This window comes from Xiphophorus hellerii, chromosome 16 (genome assembly GCF_003331165.1).
Source record: "Xiphophorus hellerii strain 12219 chromosome 16, Xiphophorus_hellerii-4.1, whole genome shotgun sequence".
Lineage (NCBI taxonomy): Eukaryota > Metazoa > Chordata > Actinopteri > Cyprinodontiformes > Poeciliidae > Xiphophorus > Xiphophorus hellerii.
The window spans coordinates 15,586,992-15,606,007 of NC_045687.1; the positions used below are offsets into that span (position 1 = coordinate 15,586,992).

Genomic DNA, 19,016 nt, shown 5'->3' on the forward strand with positions numbered 1-19,016 from the left:
GATGACCCTTGCATGCCTTTGGCAGCAGCTCTTTATTTTTACAACACACACAAACAAGCACACCCGTACACACTCATAGAGCGATGCACTAAATGCCGTACAGTAACCTGCATGTGCTGCTGCCAGGTCCTTTTCAGCGCTCAGTTTCAAACAGCGGTCTTTTGTTCTCTTATCTGATAAACAGTGGAAGGACACATTCTGTAACATGTTATATAATCAAGAAAATCAAATAAAAGCAACAAAATCCAACATAACTCTTTTTAGTTCAAATGTGAAAACTTAAGAAATGATTTTAGAAAGTTGTGGTTCTGTTGCTCTTATTTGATTGTGACATCAGAACAATGTCTATTTGACTTCTTCAGCCTGTTCAAGTGATGCATGAGCTGCTGTAAAATCTGTGGTTTGCTTTGTTTCCTTCTGCATGCTGTGTGCTTGTCATGCTTTACAATTTGCATTTTTGCCTTGAGAGAATTAGTGCATTTGGTTGTCTTTGAAAGAAAATGTCCTAACAGTCCTGCACTCAAACTGTTCACCTTCTCTGCCACAACTACTAATAACATACCCCTGATTGGATGAAGCTAGTTAGATTTGAATGTTTTTGTTTTTTATTCCCCCTGGTGTGTTGCATTGTTTTGTTTGCCCGATCTACTGGATATGAAGAGCTTGTTGGAGCCTTGCTGACTTGAGTTTGGTTTGCTTTGACTTGTATGACTCTTTATTATTTTATTTCTATTGACTTTAAATCTGCATTAATTTGAGTTTTGTTTTTGTTTCTTCCCCCCGTTTTATGTTTTTTGTCATTCTAGATATGCCACAACTTGCTGCAAAACTAACCAGTGTTTCATTTTATTCTCACCCCAATTCCTCTTTTCCTTCCCTCTTTTGTGTTCCTCTTTAACTTCCCTGTCCTTGTCACTTCCTATCTTCAACCTCCCTGTCTATCTTTATCTCTGGTCATGATGTGGCTGTACTATAGGATAATTTCATCAACTTAAGTTTCCTAAGGCTGTTCAGAGCAGCTCGTCTCATCAAGCTGCTGAGGCAGGGAGAAACCATTCGCATCCTGCTCTGGACCTTTGTTCAGTCGTTCAAGGTTTGCTTCAAATTACCCTAAGACTCTGTGTGTTCATTTTTGAGAACATAAACATTGTCATATATACAAAAGCTAGGCGTAGCATTAAAATGTTCTATGGCAAGCATATTTTTTAAGTCACTTATTTAAAAAATATATATATTTTGCATTATTTGGTGTTTTGAGTCCTGCTATCGATGAATCTCACTCAATGACTAAAGAAAATCAAATAAATAAAACTGCATCCCATCAGCGTGTTTCAGTCATAGTCAGCCCCTCCTTTAATAAGATCCCCCCAAATTCATACTTACATAAACTTGTGAATGCCATTTTTCATGTGCACACTTAACATTGTAGATTTCTTAAAGATAATTCTTCTCAAGACAAATTAGAGCATTTTTAGGTGTCAGTTCCAGATACCTATTAAATTTGTCCTGTTAATTGTAGCAGAATTTTGATGCGGAATATCTCCTAGATGTTAGAACGAGATAAATTAATCCTAGCTTTGCAAATGTATTTTAAGGATATCTAAAACGTGAAAAAAGGAAACCTGTGGCAGGTATTCCAAATATTTTTCACGTGTTGGTAATATAGTTTGAAATTTTCAATTAAATGACATAATTAACAGGTAGAGAATGTATCAATACTCATACTGTAAACGAGTTGTTCACTGTTTTCTTGACACAAGACTCTGTCATTGAGACTTCTGTATGTATCATATTCACACTGTGGATGACAAGCAGGAAATAAATGTTTATCTGAAGCTGAATTTAGCTTCATAAAAAGGAAAGAAAAATGATTTATCCGAAGGTTATAATGTTTGAAAATCACAAATCATTAATTATGCATAAGATGGGATTTCTTCTTGATTTCTAACAATGGTAAAGTATGCATATCTCCTGTGATTTCTGTCCTTAAATGTTCAAATCTTCACACTGGTGAAAATCTTAATTTAGTTTTAACTAATTATTTCATATTAAGAGATTCCCAATTTTTTAGTATTCTATAAGCGATAGTAGTCTGTATATTTTACATGTTATAATTTCTTGTCATGTGTGTTCCTCCTTAGGCACTCCCTTATGTCTGCCTTCTCATTGCTATGCTGTTTTTCATCTACGCCATAATCGGGATGCAGGTGGGTGACGTCCTTCACCTTACTTTACCTACAGTGCTTTGAAGATGCATTTAATATATTTTACTCTTGTGAATTTATATCATGGGGCAATGTAGAGACAAATGAGATTTGATGCAAGCTCCAAAGGGGAATAGCATAACAGTCATAGTCTCAACATCATGTGTTTTTCAGATTTACTCTACTTCTGTCTAAAATTTATTTTAATGTTAAAAATAATATGACTTTGTTTGGCAGCTATTTGGGAATATTGCTATTGAAGAAGATGGAGAGAGTGCCATCAACCAACACAACAACTTCAGGACCTTTGTGCAGGCTTTGATGCTTCTCTTTAGGTGGTTATTTGCATGTTTTTTTGGATCCCCAGAAAGAGTGGATGTCCTTATATACAGTAATGATCGTAATGCTTGCACTTTGTGTAAATGTTCAGTTTCCTTCCATATGCCTTCTTTGCTAACTATCTAATTTTTGTGCATTTGAAGGAGCGCAACAGGAGAGGCGTGGCATGAAATTATGCTGGCTTGTCTGGGGGGTAAGGAGTGCGACATCAATTCAGGAAACACAGGGCCGGAGTGTGGGAGCCAGGTGGCCTACCTCTACTTTGTCTCCTTCATCTTCTTCTGCTCATTCTTGGTGAGTTCACACTGTGAGGTTTAACAGTCACATCCTACCAGTAGAGGAAAATCACAATGTTTTACAGAATCATTTACATCTCTTCACAACCATAAACATGTACTAATTTACTCATTGATGTATGTACATGACACAACAATATGTAGAAGAGGATATACGGCTATGTTTGGTAGAAAAATACAACTCCATCTTAAAACACATGGTGGTGGCAGGATCATGCTTTGGATACTCATTTCTTTAGTTGGGTCGCTAATTTTTCTCACTTGATCAAGACTGGTCAATTAAATTTCACAAACACTCTCTATTCAGTCTGGTTGTACTTATGCTATTTTGCCAAAAACTAATAGGCAGAAATTTAGATGTTTAGATGTGCAAAGGTGATAGAGAGAAACCTTAAAGGTCTGGCAGCTAATTGCTACAAAATACGGTTCAAGAAAGTATTGAATCGGAGGGGAAAAGCATGAAAAAAGTAGTCCAGCTGCAGAACTTATTTGACTGATTATAAGATACCTCTTGTCAAATTGAATGGTTAACTTTTCTTTCTTCTCTGTGTGTGTGTTCATATGTGCAGATGCTGAATCTGTTTGTAGCCGTCATCATGGACAACTTTGAGTACCTGACAAGAGATTCATCTATTCTGGGACCTCACCATCTTGATGAGTATGTAAGGATATGGGCCGAGTATGATCCTGCTGCCTGGTGAGTGCTAACATGCCTACCCCCCATCTACAATGAAACACAAAGCTTATAGGATCGCACACATCAAGTTACCATATCACATTCTGATCTGTTAAATTGTTGCCTTTATGTTCTAACAAGTTTGCTCACACAGGAATTGTCACCAGGGTCTGTGGTCACCGCAGAGTAACTCTGTGACCGTTTTTCTCTCTGGTAAAAAGAAATTCTGATTCGCAAATGTCTTTATAAGGAATTATGCTGTTAAAGCTGCAGTAGGGAGTTCTGAGAAAATTGTGGACTTGATGTCAAAAGTCTGAACAAGCACTCCTTACAGCCTCTCTGCCCCCAGTTGCTCTCTGTTGCGCCACAGCTATCCCTGTATAGCAGAGCCTGTCAATAAATTGACAAATTGTTAGTTTTCCTGTAACGTTAGGTTGTTTCATCACCAGCTGTAACACACTGCTAATCTTGAGCTTCAAGGTGTGAGCAGCACATACACGAGCACGATTGACAATACTAAGACATTCCTCCTGGGTCAGATTGGTTGTTTCTGACTGGAAGAAGTGTGTTTCTGCAAACTACACTAGGACCACTGAGAGAAACCAGAGGAGTTTAATTTTGTTTCACAGATTATCTGTCTCATATTCTACTGTTAGGACATAGTGACAATTTTCCCTACTGCAGCTTTAAGATCCAAGTGCTCAGCTTGTCACAACAAAATGAAGCTCTTGCCAAATAGTTCCATATGTGTATAACCACATGGGACCCCTGGTTATCTCCATCACACAGAGCATCCCTTAATTTCTCCTCTCCTGCCCTCCTCCTTCCCGAGATATATCTTATACCTGTTTCTAAATCTTCTCCCTCTACTGGAAACGGCATACTGGCAAAAACTTAATGTGGCAGTGTCTATACTCCACACCAACCTTCCCTTTAATGTAAATATCTGCTCTAGACATGCTAAGTTTCAAGGTATCTGTATTCCAGATTTTGTGTGTTCCCTTATGCTGTCCTGCAAACTGTTTAACCGTTAAGAAGTAAAAAGACTTGAGGAGCTAAAACCAAAAATGTTTGAGAGTAGCCTTGAGATCTTTTATATAGTCAGTTTTATTAAAACATCATAATAATATTAAATGAGTTACGAATGAATACATTTGGATACATTTGTGGATACAATACATGGATACATGGATACAATAAATAACTAGCCAATGATTGAAAAGACTTGCTTTTTCTGCAAATATGTAGAGAGACAAATTCCAGGAACCAACAACAAATAGCTAACACTAAACATGTACTTAAGAGGGAGGGACTCCTCACATCAAAAGCAGCTATTAAGCAATTATCAAGCACATACTTTTCTAGTCTGTGGGCTGTTTCTTGAATTGTATTGTTTATTCGCTGCAACTCTTTAGCCAGATATCAAGGGCTTGTTTTATAAAAGCTACACAATCATTACATAAAAGATGCCTTGCACTGAAGTGATGTTTTTGTAATTTATCTTATCTCAAGGATCATTTTTACAACACTGTAAAGTCTTTTCTTGTTCTTGTCGATCTTGTGTTCTTGCTCCCAATGTCCTCTCTTCTCTCTGGATGTTTTTTTTCCCCCTGTTTGTGTCCATGTTTAACTCCCCTGTATTCTTCTTGCAGCGGGCGCATACATTATAAGGACATGTACAGTTTATTACGAGTTATCGACCCGCCTCTTGGCTTAGGAAAGAAATGCCCCCATAGGGTGGCCTGCAAGGTTTGACTCTCATTCAAATGAAACCTTCTCAACCACACTTGCTAGCCACGGCATCCAGGAATGGATTGAATGCTGCTTTTGTTTTTGATTTGTTTTTGTTTTTTTTGTTCTCTTAGTTTGTTTTCTTTAGTTTTTCATTTCAACTTCTTTTCCACCATTATCAACTTGCATTCTGAACTGCTGAGAGAATGTGCAGGACAATGCAGACACCTAGAGAAGCATGTTAAATGCACAAAATGAAAACTTTAAGATGTTTTGCCATGATAAACTGGATCTTTTTTTTGTTTTGTTTTTGTATTTCTTTTGTCTATCTTTGATTTTTTATTTATTTATTTTTTTTGCTTGCTGTGGAGCCATGGCTTTAATGTAGCAAGCTACGGTTGTCCACTGTAGTGTTGCATTGTTCTTGGTTTTGGGGGTTTTAGGGGAACAACAGAAACTGCATTGACATCCCTTCCTCTTCCTCCCTTCTCTGATCAGAGCAGACACAGCTTGTTGCCTTCTGTCAAGCTTTGCTCTGCCTTTCTTTGGAATCGCACACAAACACATGCCGACAAACATACTGAACACACACCGACATACGGAAGCAAGATTCAGTGTTTACTGAACATGATTCTGCTTTTTATGTTTTTTTGAAGGGTGATTTTGATATTTAGCATATATAACCAATGTTAAATATCAGTTATAGATAGTAAAAAATATATCAATTCATCAATATTTAGCCACCAAAAACAGTAGATAAAACATTTAAAAGAGAGAGATAAAGTATTGTTGATAAATCCTTGCAAATTATGTCATTGCTTAATTAATTTTTCCAAAATTCATCAACCAGGATTTCTCTAAAACACTTCTAAGACAAGTAGAACATTAAAATAAATGTTTAGCAAAAGAAATTTTAAAAACCTGGCTAAAGAAAGCATATTCTTTTTTTTTTTTTTGAGATTGTAGACCTGCACAGTATATTGAAAACTTGTCGCCATTCCAACATCAGTGTTAGCAAAATTGTCTTTGAAAAAGGCTGCCTGAACTACTATTTAATTCAGTGTAAGGTTGAAAAACACTTATATTGTTAAAGAAAACCCAGAAGGACTATGAAACAGCTTTGCAAGCCATGGACAAGAAAAGAGGCAATGATCTTGAAAATAACTGAGCACAAAGTTGCCGGCTCACGGCTTGCTTGGGGTGCAGCTTACGTAAAATCACAGCAAGTACAACAATGATGAGTATCAGGAGTTGAAAACATTAAGGTAGTCCACGACTACAGTATAAATTCAAAATGACTTGATTGAACGGTTTGAGGAGACTTCAAGATACACCTTTTGAAACATTGTACTATTGGATTAAATAAACCTGCTCAGTTGAGTGATGCTTAATTTTCCTCTGCAAAATATAAATGGAGACAGTACATCATCTTTAAGGTAGAGATGATAAACACATCACAAGCTGTTTTGTCTAAACACAGTTTAGAATTTTGACCTCTTCTTTGACCCAAACATCGGTGCAAATAGGAGATTTATTTATGTTTGACAATTATTGTGTTCCCTTTAAGCATTCACTTAATTTTGAGTCTTAGAAACGAAACTTTTTTAAATCTTCTTCATAGAAAAACCTGTATATATGCTCAACCTAGCAGAAATGTGACTAAATTCCAGCCTTCAGCTTTTATTTGCTGCCTCCTTTGGTTTCTGAGTCTCACGTTCGAGATGAGAAATATTTTACCTCAAAAAACCCACACTCCTACAGACTCTCTAAGTCAAAAGCGTGTCCTCCTCGCTGTCTATTTTTATTTGTTTTGGTGAATTTCCTCCCACCTTCTCTTGTATCTTTCTAATATCCTATTTTCTATTTTCAAATCTATACTTTAACTTCATCTACTTTCTGCCTCTCTCTCTCCCTCTCCTGATTTGGTAACGGGGTGGTGGCACTGGCTGATGATGCAGTGGCAGGATCAGTTGCAGGGAAATGTATGACATGCTGAGACACATGAGTCCTCCGCTGGGCCTAGGGAAGAGGTGTCCAGCACGGGTGGCCTACAAGGTCAGAAAGGCCCACCCCCCACATCTCTATCAAAGCCTTTCTTATGGGTGTCGTGGGGATTCGGGGGTGGTCTGTAAGGGAGGGATCAGGGATTTAAACGCTCAACGTGATGTAAACTTTAGTGTCATTGTTTCTTTGGTTTTGTTTCTGTTCCTTTTCGTGGAAAACTTTGGGTCGGCTGGTCGGTGTTGTGGCCTTTGTGTGGTGGTGTGGAACTGGTGGGCGCAGGTAGCAGGAAAGATAATTCGAAGGGTTCCAGCCGGGGGGAGGGTATGTGGCGTATCCGCAGGAGGGGACGAGAAAGAGGGACCCTCTCAGCTCGTTTGCACTAGACAGGAAAGCTCACAAACGCATACATTCAGAAACTATACAGAAACAGATCGATGTCATCTTTATTTTTTTTCTCCTTTTTTGCAGATATTGAGATGATGATATTATGTGTAGAGGTTAATAACCCAAACTTTTTATGGAAGGGGACCCCAATAAAGAATCGCACTCGTATCCGACAGTATGCGTGTGCAACAGGGCTTGGAAGGTCCATCAGACTTAACGTCCTCTGACTCGCTCCCTCCTGTGGATGAGGCCCATTCTCGAAACATACACACTCACATACACAGAAACACAGGGAATTAGGTCACATCAACCTACACATAGATATTTTCTGCTATGTCTCATGGTAGAGAGAGCAGGAGGGCTTGTGTCAGTGATGTGTTTTCCTCAGGGAGCCCTTGGTTGCCATTCAGAAGCCGTTCTTTTTTCTGTCACCCTTCATGTAGCAGCAGCTCCAAGCCCCCGAGCAGCCTTTTTTTCTATCTGCAAGTCCGATCTCCTCTTTGTCCTTTGGTTCTGTCGTCAATGCAGTTCTATTCTGTTTCCAGCCCCCTTTCATCTCTGAATATTGCTGCTCCCCTCCCCACACATACGCTCACCTGCCTTCTGCACGGCCGATGACCACCCACTGCCACTGTAGTTTTCTTGTTGTTTTTTTTTCCTCTGCACACACCCTTTTGTCAAATACCACAAACACAAAGAGTCACTCGTGAAATATTTCCAAAATAGAAGCGTACAGAATGGTAATCACATCCGTGTGAGCATATGTTCCCCTAACTCCTCCCGTGATCGGCTCCCATGAGAAATCACTGGCAGATCACTGTAAGCCTCTGGGGGGGGCAGCTAGCCAAACAGCCTGTAGGCACAGGAGACCATTTCCATTCCCTGCCATCGCTCCTTCATCAGCAGACTTCGGGCAAATAGTGATGACATTTTACTGTTATTTACCGTTCCACATTGAATGGGACTTAGACACAGTTGCAATATTAATAATGTGTCATTCTATGCCCACTTTATTTCCAGAGGTTAATTAACTTTTACATCGAGATTATTGTCTTATTGGGCCATTTCCTTGAGTAAAAGCCTAACCTCACAAATAAAAGTAGAGATCAATACTATTTGACCCATACAGTTTAAGCTCTGTTGGTCTCTTTCTCAGTTATTTTCCAATGTTTCATCTGATGCACCATCACCATCTCCCTTTCTGTCTGTTTGCGTTTTGCTCTCAAACTACATTTCTTTGCAAATGTATTGATACCACTTGAACTCTTTCACATTTGTTGGTACTACAGTCACTACCTTAGTTGTATTTTACTATGTTTGTATTGTACACTACAGAAACAAAGTAGTGTACAGTAGCAAATGGAAGGTAGATAAGTAGTCTTCCACATACTTTGTAAATCCAAATCTGAAAAATGTGGCATGCATATGTTGGGTCCACCTGAGTCTTTGTTCTTCATTGAACAATAGGCCAAACGAAGCCCGAAAGGATAGATGGAGAACATATATGAACTGCAAATTTCAAGTCTTGCCAGAGACTATCAGGTAGATTTAGTTTTGGACTTTGATTGAGCTGCTCTGCCAATGAATACAGTACAATTCAGCTCTTGAGCATTCTATTGTAGTACTTGCTCCAGTGTTATTGGGCCCCTAAAAAGTGAACCTCCGAACTACAGCATCTTAGGCTTCTGCAAGCTTTAGCTATATTAATGTTCAGATCAACTCTGTCCAACTTCCTTGAATCTCAACAGCTCAATGCTGTCACCTCACCACTATGTTCGATGACTTGAGGTATGCCCAGTCCCCTATATGACTTGTGATGAACTTACAAAACAGACTTCATTTATTTATTTATTTATTTTCAACAAGGGATTTCTTCTTGCTCATCCACCAAAACCAGCAGATTTGCAGAATTCACAACTCACCCAAAGTTATCATGGGCTTTTTGGCTACTTCTCTGATCAAAATTCTCCCTGCCTGGCTTATCAGTTTAGGTGAAATGCCAAAGATGCACATACACTCTGTAAAAGGTTTAGCCAGAATATGAGTAAAAAGAAAAAAATCTTAAATGAAGAGTCAAGTGCTCAAAAAGTCATGTTGGTGTGCGATAGGGTGCTACATAAAAGAGCCAAGAATCATGTCTTGCATTATGCAAGTTTCTCTGTTCCTTCAAGACTTTTGTTGCAGCTATGTCATACTATTTTCATTTCATATAATGGGCTGAACAGTATTTCATGTCCAAAACCTGCTACGCTCAGGTGGATTAAAAGCAAATGGTTGCTCTGGAATTTCTCTTTAGTGGGTAGTAGTAAAGGGAGAAATATAAAAGTGCATGCCATATCATCCAGATCATTTTTTTTATGAAATAACCTTTGCTTCCATTTCTATTATGCACTGCTTTGTGTTGCTCTTACACATACAAACCGGATGAAATTCCTTGGAAGTTTGTGGTTGAAATATGGCAAAATGTGAAAGAGTTTTCAAGGTATTATCCCTCCTGATAGAAAGGAAATGAGTAACCCTTCTGTTCTCCTGCCTAACAACACAACATGCGCTTTGTGCATGGTCTAATCCGATAATCTGTCCTTTGAACATTATCATGTGACCATTTCCATACATGTGTTTTCAATCCAAGCTTCACTTGAAAATTTCAACCCAATTCACAAACAATGGTATAGTTAGCTCTTTTGCTTTTCACTGTTGACTGTCTCTCTCTCTGGAGGAAAGACATCAGAACCTTCAGGCAGGACTGATTTTTACACATACAGCCAACCAATAATGGCTTCTGTTTTTCTGCCTATTTTTAAATGCATTCTTTTTTATTTTGTTTTTGGTCACTTCTTTTTCTTATATTCACCTCTTCAGCACCAAATGATTTTTCTAATTCTGTTGCCTCTCTTTTCTGAACTGTACTTTTCATTTACAAACTCTCTGCCATTTCATGTTTCACTTTATATTCTCTACATGTGTTTAGTTTATTTTTACCCAAAAAGTTACATATTTATGGACAAAAATAATTCCTCCATGGTGAGCTTTTCTTGATTTTTCCTCTTCCCAATTTTCAAAACAAAAAAAACACTGCTCTCTCTCACCTATTAACCTTCTTAACCTTAATCCATTTTTCGCACACTAGATCTCAACGTCTAAACCAGACATGCAGCAAATTACTCATCTGTGTTAATACAATTACATTGTCTTTTCTCGTTTATTATACCAACAACCACATTGAAACAACTCAAGATCATTCCAATGTCACCAGTAGTGACTTTCTGTTCACAGCTACTCGGCTGCTTGTCCTGTGAGACATTTTGTGTGTGCGCTGCATGCTTGCATGGGGACTGTATGTGCAAGAAGGACTTGGGGAAAGATGGAAAAATGTAGATGTACTTAAAATGGAATGTGCGCCGGGAATGCATGATGCAATGCATGTAAGGGTTTTTCACCCTTTCGTTGTCTTTTTCCACCAAAACACACACGAGCATCGTGCAGTGAGTTGGTGTCTGTCTTTGTGTTGTCCTCTTCTAATACTAGTCAATGAGACCCATAGAAGATCAAACCAATAAATAGAAAACAATGTGATTTATTCCTGTAATTTCTCCTATAGTTTGTTTTTGGTTTATTGGTTTATCAGCTGGTCTCAGTTGCTTTTACTGTGAACCTCCAAACCTTGAGGGGGAGCTCTAGGTAACACTAGGCACTGCTCAGCCTGTAATGCTCATTTGTTAAACCAACCTGTGATTACTTTTGGATGTCAGTGTTAACATGATCAAAGTGATCCTTACGAAACAAATCAGTGACTCTTTGGAATTCTTTAATGCAACAAAAGTAACTAAAATATGTTTACAGGGATTTCTAATGGAAAAGTAATTCTAATCTGAGCCATTACAGGTAGAGTTAGTTCCTACTATATAAGCTGTGCAAAGCTCCTTCAATCTGAGGACCCTTGCCCTTCCCCCTTTCCCAGCTCCCCTTCCAACCACAAACCTTGTGGTCCTGTCACCTGGAGGTTCCACAAACACTTCCTTTACTTCCCAAATTTTCTCACTGCTCACCTTAATTGGCTTCCTCACAGAGACTACTTCGTATGGATCTACCTGTGGGTGACGACAACTCGGTCCACTTCAACTCCACACTCATGGCTTTGATCCGCACAGCTCTGGATATCAAGATTGCGAAGGGTATGAAATGTTTGAAATTGCTTTGTCACTAGGTTACATCTAGTAGCTTATGAGATAAGACGATGCACAATATCCGGTTCCACAGAAGGTCAAGAGATTTTTGCAATGATTTAAAACCAAAATTTTCAAAATGCTTGCATTTTCCGTTTTTATAAATAAGAGTTTGAAAAATTTCAAAATGTTAAATTTGCCTTGTCATCATCCTGGAGGCGTGCTCATAATCAGCAGAACAATCCCGACAATGGGGGGTTGAAGTCCACCCACCAATACCATGTCCTAATACACTTCTAGAGGAAGTCAGAAACCCGTAACCACTATGAATTTTATTATACATACAGCAACTTTGCTTGTATTTTAAGTTTTAATGGTGTTTGGGCAATTTCCCTGAGAGCTAGAGCACAAAAGGCAGCCAGAAATGGGAAAATACCCATAAACATATCTCTAACCCTTTGGTTCCAGAACTCCAGCTGCATGCTCGGCGGATCAACATGTAGTGTGACAGATTGTGATTGATTGATTGGGGAGGGCCTCTCGAGTTTATTGTGTATGCTTGTGATCTGAGTGGATCAAATGGAGTCCAGACTCAATGAAAAATAACCTGTGAAATAATAGCTCTGAAGCCTACTTTTATGTTGTTAGCGGCTTACGCTTAAGCAATTGCAGCATTCTCACTGCGTAAATGTTGTCTGCCACACCGTCACCGTTTCTTTTTTTACTACAGAGTTCTCAAAATGGACCCAGATAAATGATTTAAACATGGTTAGGGATTCCTCTGTCCTTTTATGACCTGTCAGTGTTTTTGTGAACAGACTCTGTCAATACAGCCTGCCTTGCTTTAAAATAAGAGTCACAAAAGTAGATCAAACAAGGTGCCAAGCTTAAATTACACACGTTCAAATCTGAACTTCATAATGACAGCTTGCACTTAGTTTAGAAGACAAAGTTCCATGCTGCACATTGTCTAAAATATTTCCTAGTCTTTCATTAGGAAATATTTAGCATTTTATTATTGTAACATATCGTTCCAGCTCCTTACGTCTTTGTCTTACCTCAGATGGCCTGGTCTGTAGATTATACGATGTATTTAGGATGTCACGACTTAAAATTGAAAGAGTACCAGACGGAGTCACAAACTGAACTGATCCTAACTACTGTCTTACTAATTAACACCTTCTTTCTTTTTGTCTGTCTCCTTGTTTGTATGTGGTGTGTGTTCCTTTTTTATATAAATTTTTTCTTTGGACGAATAATGCGTTCTTGTGTGGTAAACATTTTAAACAACATTATTGGTTTGTACTCCCATGTTGGATGCATGCATTGGTCTTGCTACGAATATGTCTAGGTGGCATTGACAAGCATCAGATGGACGCGGAGCTGAGGAAAGAGATGATGGCGATATGGCCCAACCTCTCCCAGAAAACCTTGGATTTGCTGGTCACACCACACAAGGGTAAGTCTCAGAGTGCTGGTGCGGACACAGATTCGTGGCTTGGTCCAGCCACCTTATGGCACCCAGTGCTCCAACGATGATTCACTTCACACCACCTGAGGTCCGCTTTTCTCAGTCAGTCTCTCTCTCTTTCTGTCTCTGTCACGGCTGCACCCTCTGAATCAGCTGGCAGATCCCCCAACACATAATAACGTACCTTCATCAAATAAGCAACCACATAAAAACACAACTCTGCACACAAAACAAACACATACAAAAGACACCATATCTCCTATTTCTTGCTGTATCTGTGCCTGAAATCAGAGGGTGTCATACTATAGATAAACTCTCTATAGATGTCTTTTCACTCCAGGCAGCCACAGCTCAAGTCTAAATGTTAAGTTCTATACACTGAGAAGACATTTCTATACATCCCTAACTATCAACAGTAAACCTGTTTTGGCTCTTGTAGTTTTTGCACCAAATAATACAAGTCTACACTGTACACTATTCAATTCCAATTTTGCAGTATCTGTGGTATTACAGAAATGCAGATCACCGTTAGGTTATACCTGCATCTTTTTTAAGGGATAATTCGACAAACAATGTGATCTATGTTATTAACTTCTATGCTACTCAACTGAAGTGGTTTTCTAAACTTGATTCTTCAGCCTTCGTCCAGGATGCTTTTAGCTGCCTCCCTTGTCCACTGTCCCTTACACAAAGGTCTCTATTACCTTAACAGCTCTTCATCAAGTGGTCTTTCACAGTACGTGAGCTAATTACATTTACAAGATATTGAAAGATGAGGACCAAGAAACACTGATCAACAAAAATGTAGAGTCTAGAAAGAGATTTAAAAGCATAAACTACAGGCATTTGATGTCTTATATTGTAGTTACATTGTTTTTTTTGTTTTTTTGCATTTTGTAAAGAAGTACATCAGTACAGGAGATAGCTCTGAAACAGCTGTAGTGGAAAACCTAAATCAGTGGTAAATGTTCCCATGTTGGAATGTGTTCTCCTTCTATTGGTACCCAGAATAAAGTTTGATAAACTTTGTATTTCTGTGCACTTTTTCCTGAGAAGTTTATCTCAGTGTAAATATGTAAACATAATTTATGTCACACACGCTTAACCATAAAGCGGAAGAAATTATTTGGATGACTTAAATGCTGGAGATAAACTGGTAAATGCTTGTACTGCATGCACTAACAAAGACTTTGATTTGGAACTGTGCTAGTTACAATGACAGCACCCCCAGAGTAAATACATTTCTAAAGCTGTTTGTGGTTCAAAAGATTGAGAAATGTCATGAGTGCATGAGTCTTGCTCTTAAAAACTTGTAAAAAGATAGAATGCATCAATACTGGCAATGAGGGACTGCATGGCATTTTGTTTAAAATAGCAAGCACAACTTACAGTGGATACAAAAAGTCTGCACACCCCTGTTAAAATGGCATGTTTTTGTGATGTAAAAAAATGAGACAAGATAAATCATTTCTGATTTTTTTTTTTCAATATTTAATGTTTCATACCTACACTGTAAAATTCAACAGAAAAACGAACAAAGCTGTTGGAAATTGTTTTTAAAAGCACTAAAGACCTTTTTGCAAGAATATTTGGGATCAATGAAAAGGGGCAATTCGTAACAAGATTATCACAACTTTTTATTTCTGTTTTTTTTCTTCATATTTTTCTTTAACAGATTTGTTTAATTTGTATTTGAATTGTACAAAATAAATGTTGCATTAATTTTGAAAAAAAAATCGAAATGATTTGAGTAATTGAAAAGATCATGTTTTAATTTCTTTTGCATCACAAAAATCAGAAATTCTAATACTTTTGAGAGCCATTCTATTTGAGGAAACTTTTTTTTTTTTATTCTATCCATCTGTCAGTGAAAAGACTTATTGCTCCATCTGTGTATGTTTCTGTGTGGTAAAGCGCAGGTTGCACACTCTGTGCATGCCTCGCTCTTCTTTACCATCCTCCATGCTCAGGGCCCATACCAAAGTGTCTAATCCTGCAGGGTAACTTGTCATTCTCTCAGCAGCTACAGACTTGACGGTTGGGAAAATCTACGCGGCCATGATGATCATGGAGTACTATCGCCAGAGCAAGATCAAACGATCCCAGGCACTTCGTGATGAACAGGTACTGCAGTCTCTAGTAAAGTAACGCCCCGCCTGCCTCTGAGCTCCTGAATTAAAAGGCAGACTGACGCGCTGAAATAAAGACCACAGGTGTGTAGATTCATTTCTACAAATGCGGGCTGTGACAGCCTCTGTTCCAATCGGGACTTCCCAATAAGTAAAAAATAAATAAATAAAAGTCACGAGAAGGACTTTGTAAATGCTCCTACGATGGGAAACGCTTTCTGTAAACACGTTGCTGCCATCTTGTGGCCAAAGTCTATAACAGCAATTTCGGTTTTGACATTTGGGTGTGGAGATTTAAAACTTTAGCAAAGCTCAGAATGTGACATTCGGGTCACATATTTTTGTCCTCCAGTGTTGTCACAGCCCCAAAGGTGACCATACCTAAAAAAAAATCCCTATTATCTTTCCCATATTGACTGCCTGCAAAGATATTGCATCTGCTTACCTAACCTTGGACTGTTTTGCACTGCATAAAAGCATTCTCCTTTACCCTTAAACTCAGCACTCAAACACTTGTCAAGGAAGTGGAGTGACCACTCTCTACATGATGGCTATTGTATTTAATAATTGTTCCTCTGAAGGTGTTTGGAAACATTAGAGGGCCTATTTTCTGAGTGGAAATGTTTTACTTCTTGACAGGATTATGTTACTGTATTAGCAATATTTGCCTGCTTCACATATTAACTGCATGTAGTAATATGACCATTAGGTGCATTTGTTACCTCATTTTTATCCCTTTGACTCCAACCCCTCACAATTCCCCTCATTCATTCATTGACTTTAATATTTATTCTTCTCACCAAAATGACACACTATCAGACTGTCTCCACCTCATGTGACCCATGCAACATGATGTCAGGAGCACCAGCTCTACCTCTTGATCTCCTACTGGTCCTTAATAGAATTACATTGCATTATTAAAGTGGAGAGTGAAACTTATAACAATATAAAATGCTGAAATAAAAGAAAAATTGTTGTCGCTTAAGACAGATTGAAGTTTAATAATAAAAATGTGGAATCCTTCTGATCATAGTTGCCCATGCCATTAACTTTTTAACTACAGACATATTTTAATTTGTTTACTTAAGAATTTTTCAAGAATTATAAATAATCAATAGCACTATGACGATGACATTCGCTACGTACAGTACAGACCAAAAGTTTGGACACACAGTTGTGTCCAAACTTTTGGTCTGTACTGTACATTACGTCAACTCCAAGCCGAAGTTTGTACTCACCGTTTCTCCCTCTTGAACTGCACAGATGAAGAGGTAGTAGCCGTCAACTTAAAGTATGTTGTGATGGGAGACATAAAAAGGTTGATGCTAATTGGTAAAATGCGTTACATAATACCTAGACAGTAACTACTGTATAAGTCAAGGTTGCTATAGTTGTAAACTTGGATCCTAGTAATTCATTTTTAAAGGACATTTTGTACATAATTATTGTCATAATTACATTTGGTTTAATATTGGATAAACAAGACAGCTTGGATGTTTCAAAATAATATTTTAGCTTCTTATGGATTTTTTTTTTTTTTCATAAATTTGCACAAAAATATGAAACAAGGTGAAATACGTTTTGTCAATCATCTTACAACTTTAGAAGATTACTAATAAATAAATGGCAAAAAAGGTAGCACTTCATATTTGACTTTTTTCTTTATCATCTTCCCTAATTTATCGCTCCCTTAATTATAGTCTTACATCCACTAATCCAGAAGCATGTTGCATCTTGTTTAGCCTCTTCTGTCCATGTTCATCATTACCTGATTCTCAGAAGAAACCCAAAATCCTTTTGAAGAGTTCGAGGGCTGGCTTTCTGCAATTTTTAGGTGTGTCTCTGCTTCAAACCTGACCTGATGTGAACTGGTGGGTTATTAACAGGGGCTTTAAAACTTGATGGCATTATGAGGAAGAGATACAACATTTAAATCCGGGCTGTCGAAGCAGAGACAAATTTAAAACTTGCTTCAAACTATGACACCGGCCCTTATCAACTGGAAATGGACATGACTGCCCTAGAGGGTCCCTGATTATTTTCTTTAGTCAATCTCTGGTTTCAGTAGTGAATTCTTCTTTCTTCTATACCTTTACAGAGCACTCTGTTGCTTAACTTCCTCGATGTTCTCTCTTTTCTTTCTTGACCTAGCTGTGGGGCATCACTTGTTCCAGAGTTACTCTTTTTTACTTTGATCCCATGGTTTTGTTTGCCTGGCCTTGCTTTAGGCAACTGCCTCCTTTATATTCCTGCTCTGCACCTTTTCCCTGCATTTCCCTGTCAGTCTGCCTGATAGCTGGCGATGGCCATGTTGTATATCTCAAACAGAACCGAACGCCATTACTGTTTCAGCGCGTGGAGCCACCAACCCCCTCCCAGGATGGGGGTCCAGGACTCAACAACGCCTTGCCTCCGCCTGAGACAACAGATACTGGCAACAGCTTGTGAGTTAATAGTCCTTTTGACGCACTGTTAGTTTTTTAAAGAAAATCAAAGCAGGAAGATGTGTTTCTGTGGGTGTCACAGGCCGGTGGAGGGCGGGATCCCAGAGAGCCAGTCATGGGTGACGGCTCGTGCCAAGGAGATGTCCCAGAAGGTTGGCAGCTGGAGCCCTGAAGGGCACTCTGAGGATGGCCTAGGAAGCATGACCAACTCACAGGTAGACGGTTTTAAAAGACATACCCTAGAAAACCTTTAGTGCAATGCACAACACTACATAGTTATCATGCGTCCTCATCAAGTGCAAGTTTGAGTCAGTGAGTATGTAACATTTTGATGAACTCTCAGTTAGAAGTCGCCATGGACATGAATGTCATATTGATGTTTGGTTTCTAATGAGGTTTGAACCATTTTCCCAGAAATAAAAACTCAGTGCATGAGTTTGAAATTATTGACACTTCTTTTTTAACAAGTTTAAATCTATTCATACACTCACCAGTCATTTGATTAGATAACAATTGTCAGAATGGGGAAGGAAAGGGATTTACGTAATTGACTTGAAATCATGATTGCTGATGATAGATTGTCTGGTCTGAAAAATCTGCTGATCTCACAGTATTTTAAAGCACAATCATTTCATAGTCCAGAAAATAAATAATAACCAGCTAACGGCAGTTGTGTCTAAAACAAAATACCTTGTTGTCAGAAGAAAATGGGTCGAAGTAGAACCTTGAAGCAGATGAGTTACAGCAGCAGAAACCCATAGCAAATGGTGCTACTGCTCAGAAGAAGAAGCTGGGGCTACAATTTGCACTGCCTCAACAAACATGGACAATAACAGACTGTAGAAATTGGTCATATAGGTCTGAAACGTGATGAATTGATTATTTAAATAATCTCCAACTAATGTAGTTTAATCATTTACTGACGTATGCAGACTGAATATCTGCTACAAAAACAACACACTTAGAGCAGGTATTAGGCCAAAACTGTGCAAAACATACAGTATATACATTTTGCATTAATATAGTAAAACACCAGACTGTAAATATGTTCTACCCAGAACTCCTCCATTGGCAAAGTTTCTCCCGTTGAGCGCCTTTTGCAATGCAATTATTTATCGGTTAATCCAAAAAGTCATAAACAGCTCAACCCTTTTTTAGCTGCAGATGCATCC

General features: G+C 38.4%; 1 protein-coding gene across 12 annotated transcripts in view; it reads left to right on the forward strand.

Annotated features, from left to right (window-relative positions):
• Positions 1 to 19,016, forward strand: part of cacna1aa (calcium channel, voltage-dependent, P/Q type, alpha 1A subunit, a) — an 89,957-nt gene that overhangs the window by 57,560 nt on the left and 13,381 nt on the right. For 6 of the 12 annotated variants that reach the window (XM_032588151.1, XM_032588158.1, XM_032588159.1 and 3 more), the window contains 11 exons: positions 977 to 1,093; positions 2,142 to 2,207; positions 2,442 to 2,539; positions 2,687 to 2,837; positions 3,409 to 3,536; positions 5,168 to 5,264; positions 11,704 to 11,809; positions 13,152 to 13,259; positions 15,292 to 15,395; positions 17,729 to 17,844; positions 17,927 to 18,059. In XM_032588151.1, the coding sequence (XP_032444042.1) occupies positions 977 to 1,093; positions 2,142 to 2,207; positions 2,442 to 2,539; positions 2,687 to 2,837; positions 3,409 to 3,536; positions 5,168 to 5,264; positions 11,704 to 11,809; positions 13,152 to 13,259; positions 15,292 to 15,395; positions 17,729 to 17,844; positions 17,927 to 18,059 (1,224 nt within the window). Of the gene's footprint in view, positions 1 to 976; positions 1,094 to 2,141; positions 2,208 to 2,441; positions 2,540 to 2,686; positions 2,838 to 3,408; positions 3,537 to 5,167; positions 5,265 to 7,204; positions 7,302 to 11,703; positions 11,810 to 13,151; positions 13,260 to 15,291; positions 15,396 to 17,728; positions 17,845 to 17,926; positions 18,060 to 19,016 lie in introns of all 12 variants that reach the window. The other 6 variants (XM_032588163.1, XM_032588154.1, XM_032588156.1 and 3 more) reach the window with 2 other exon arrangements.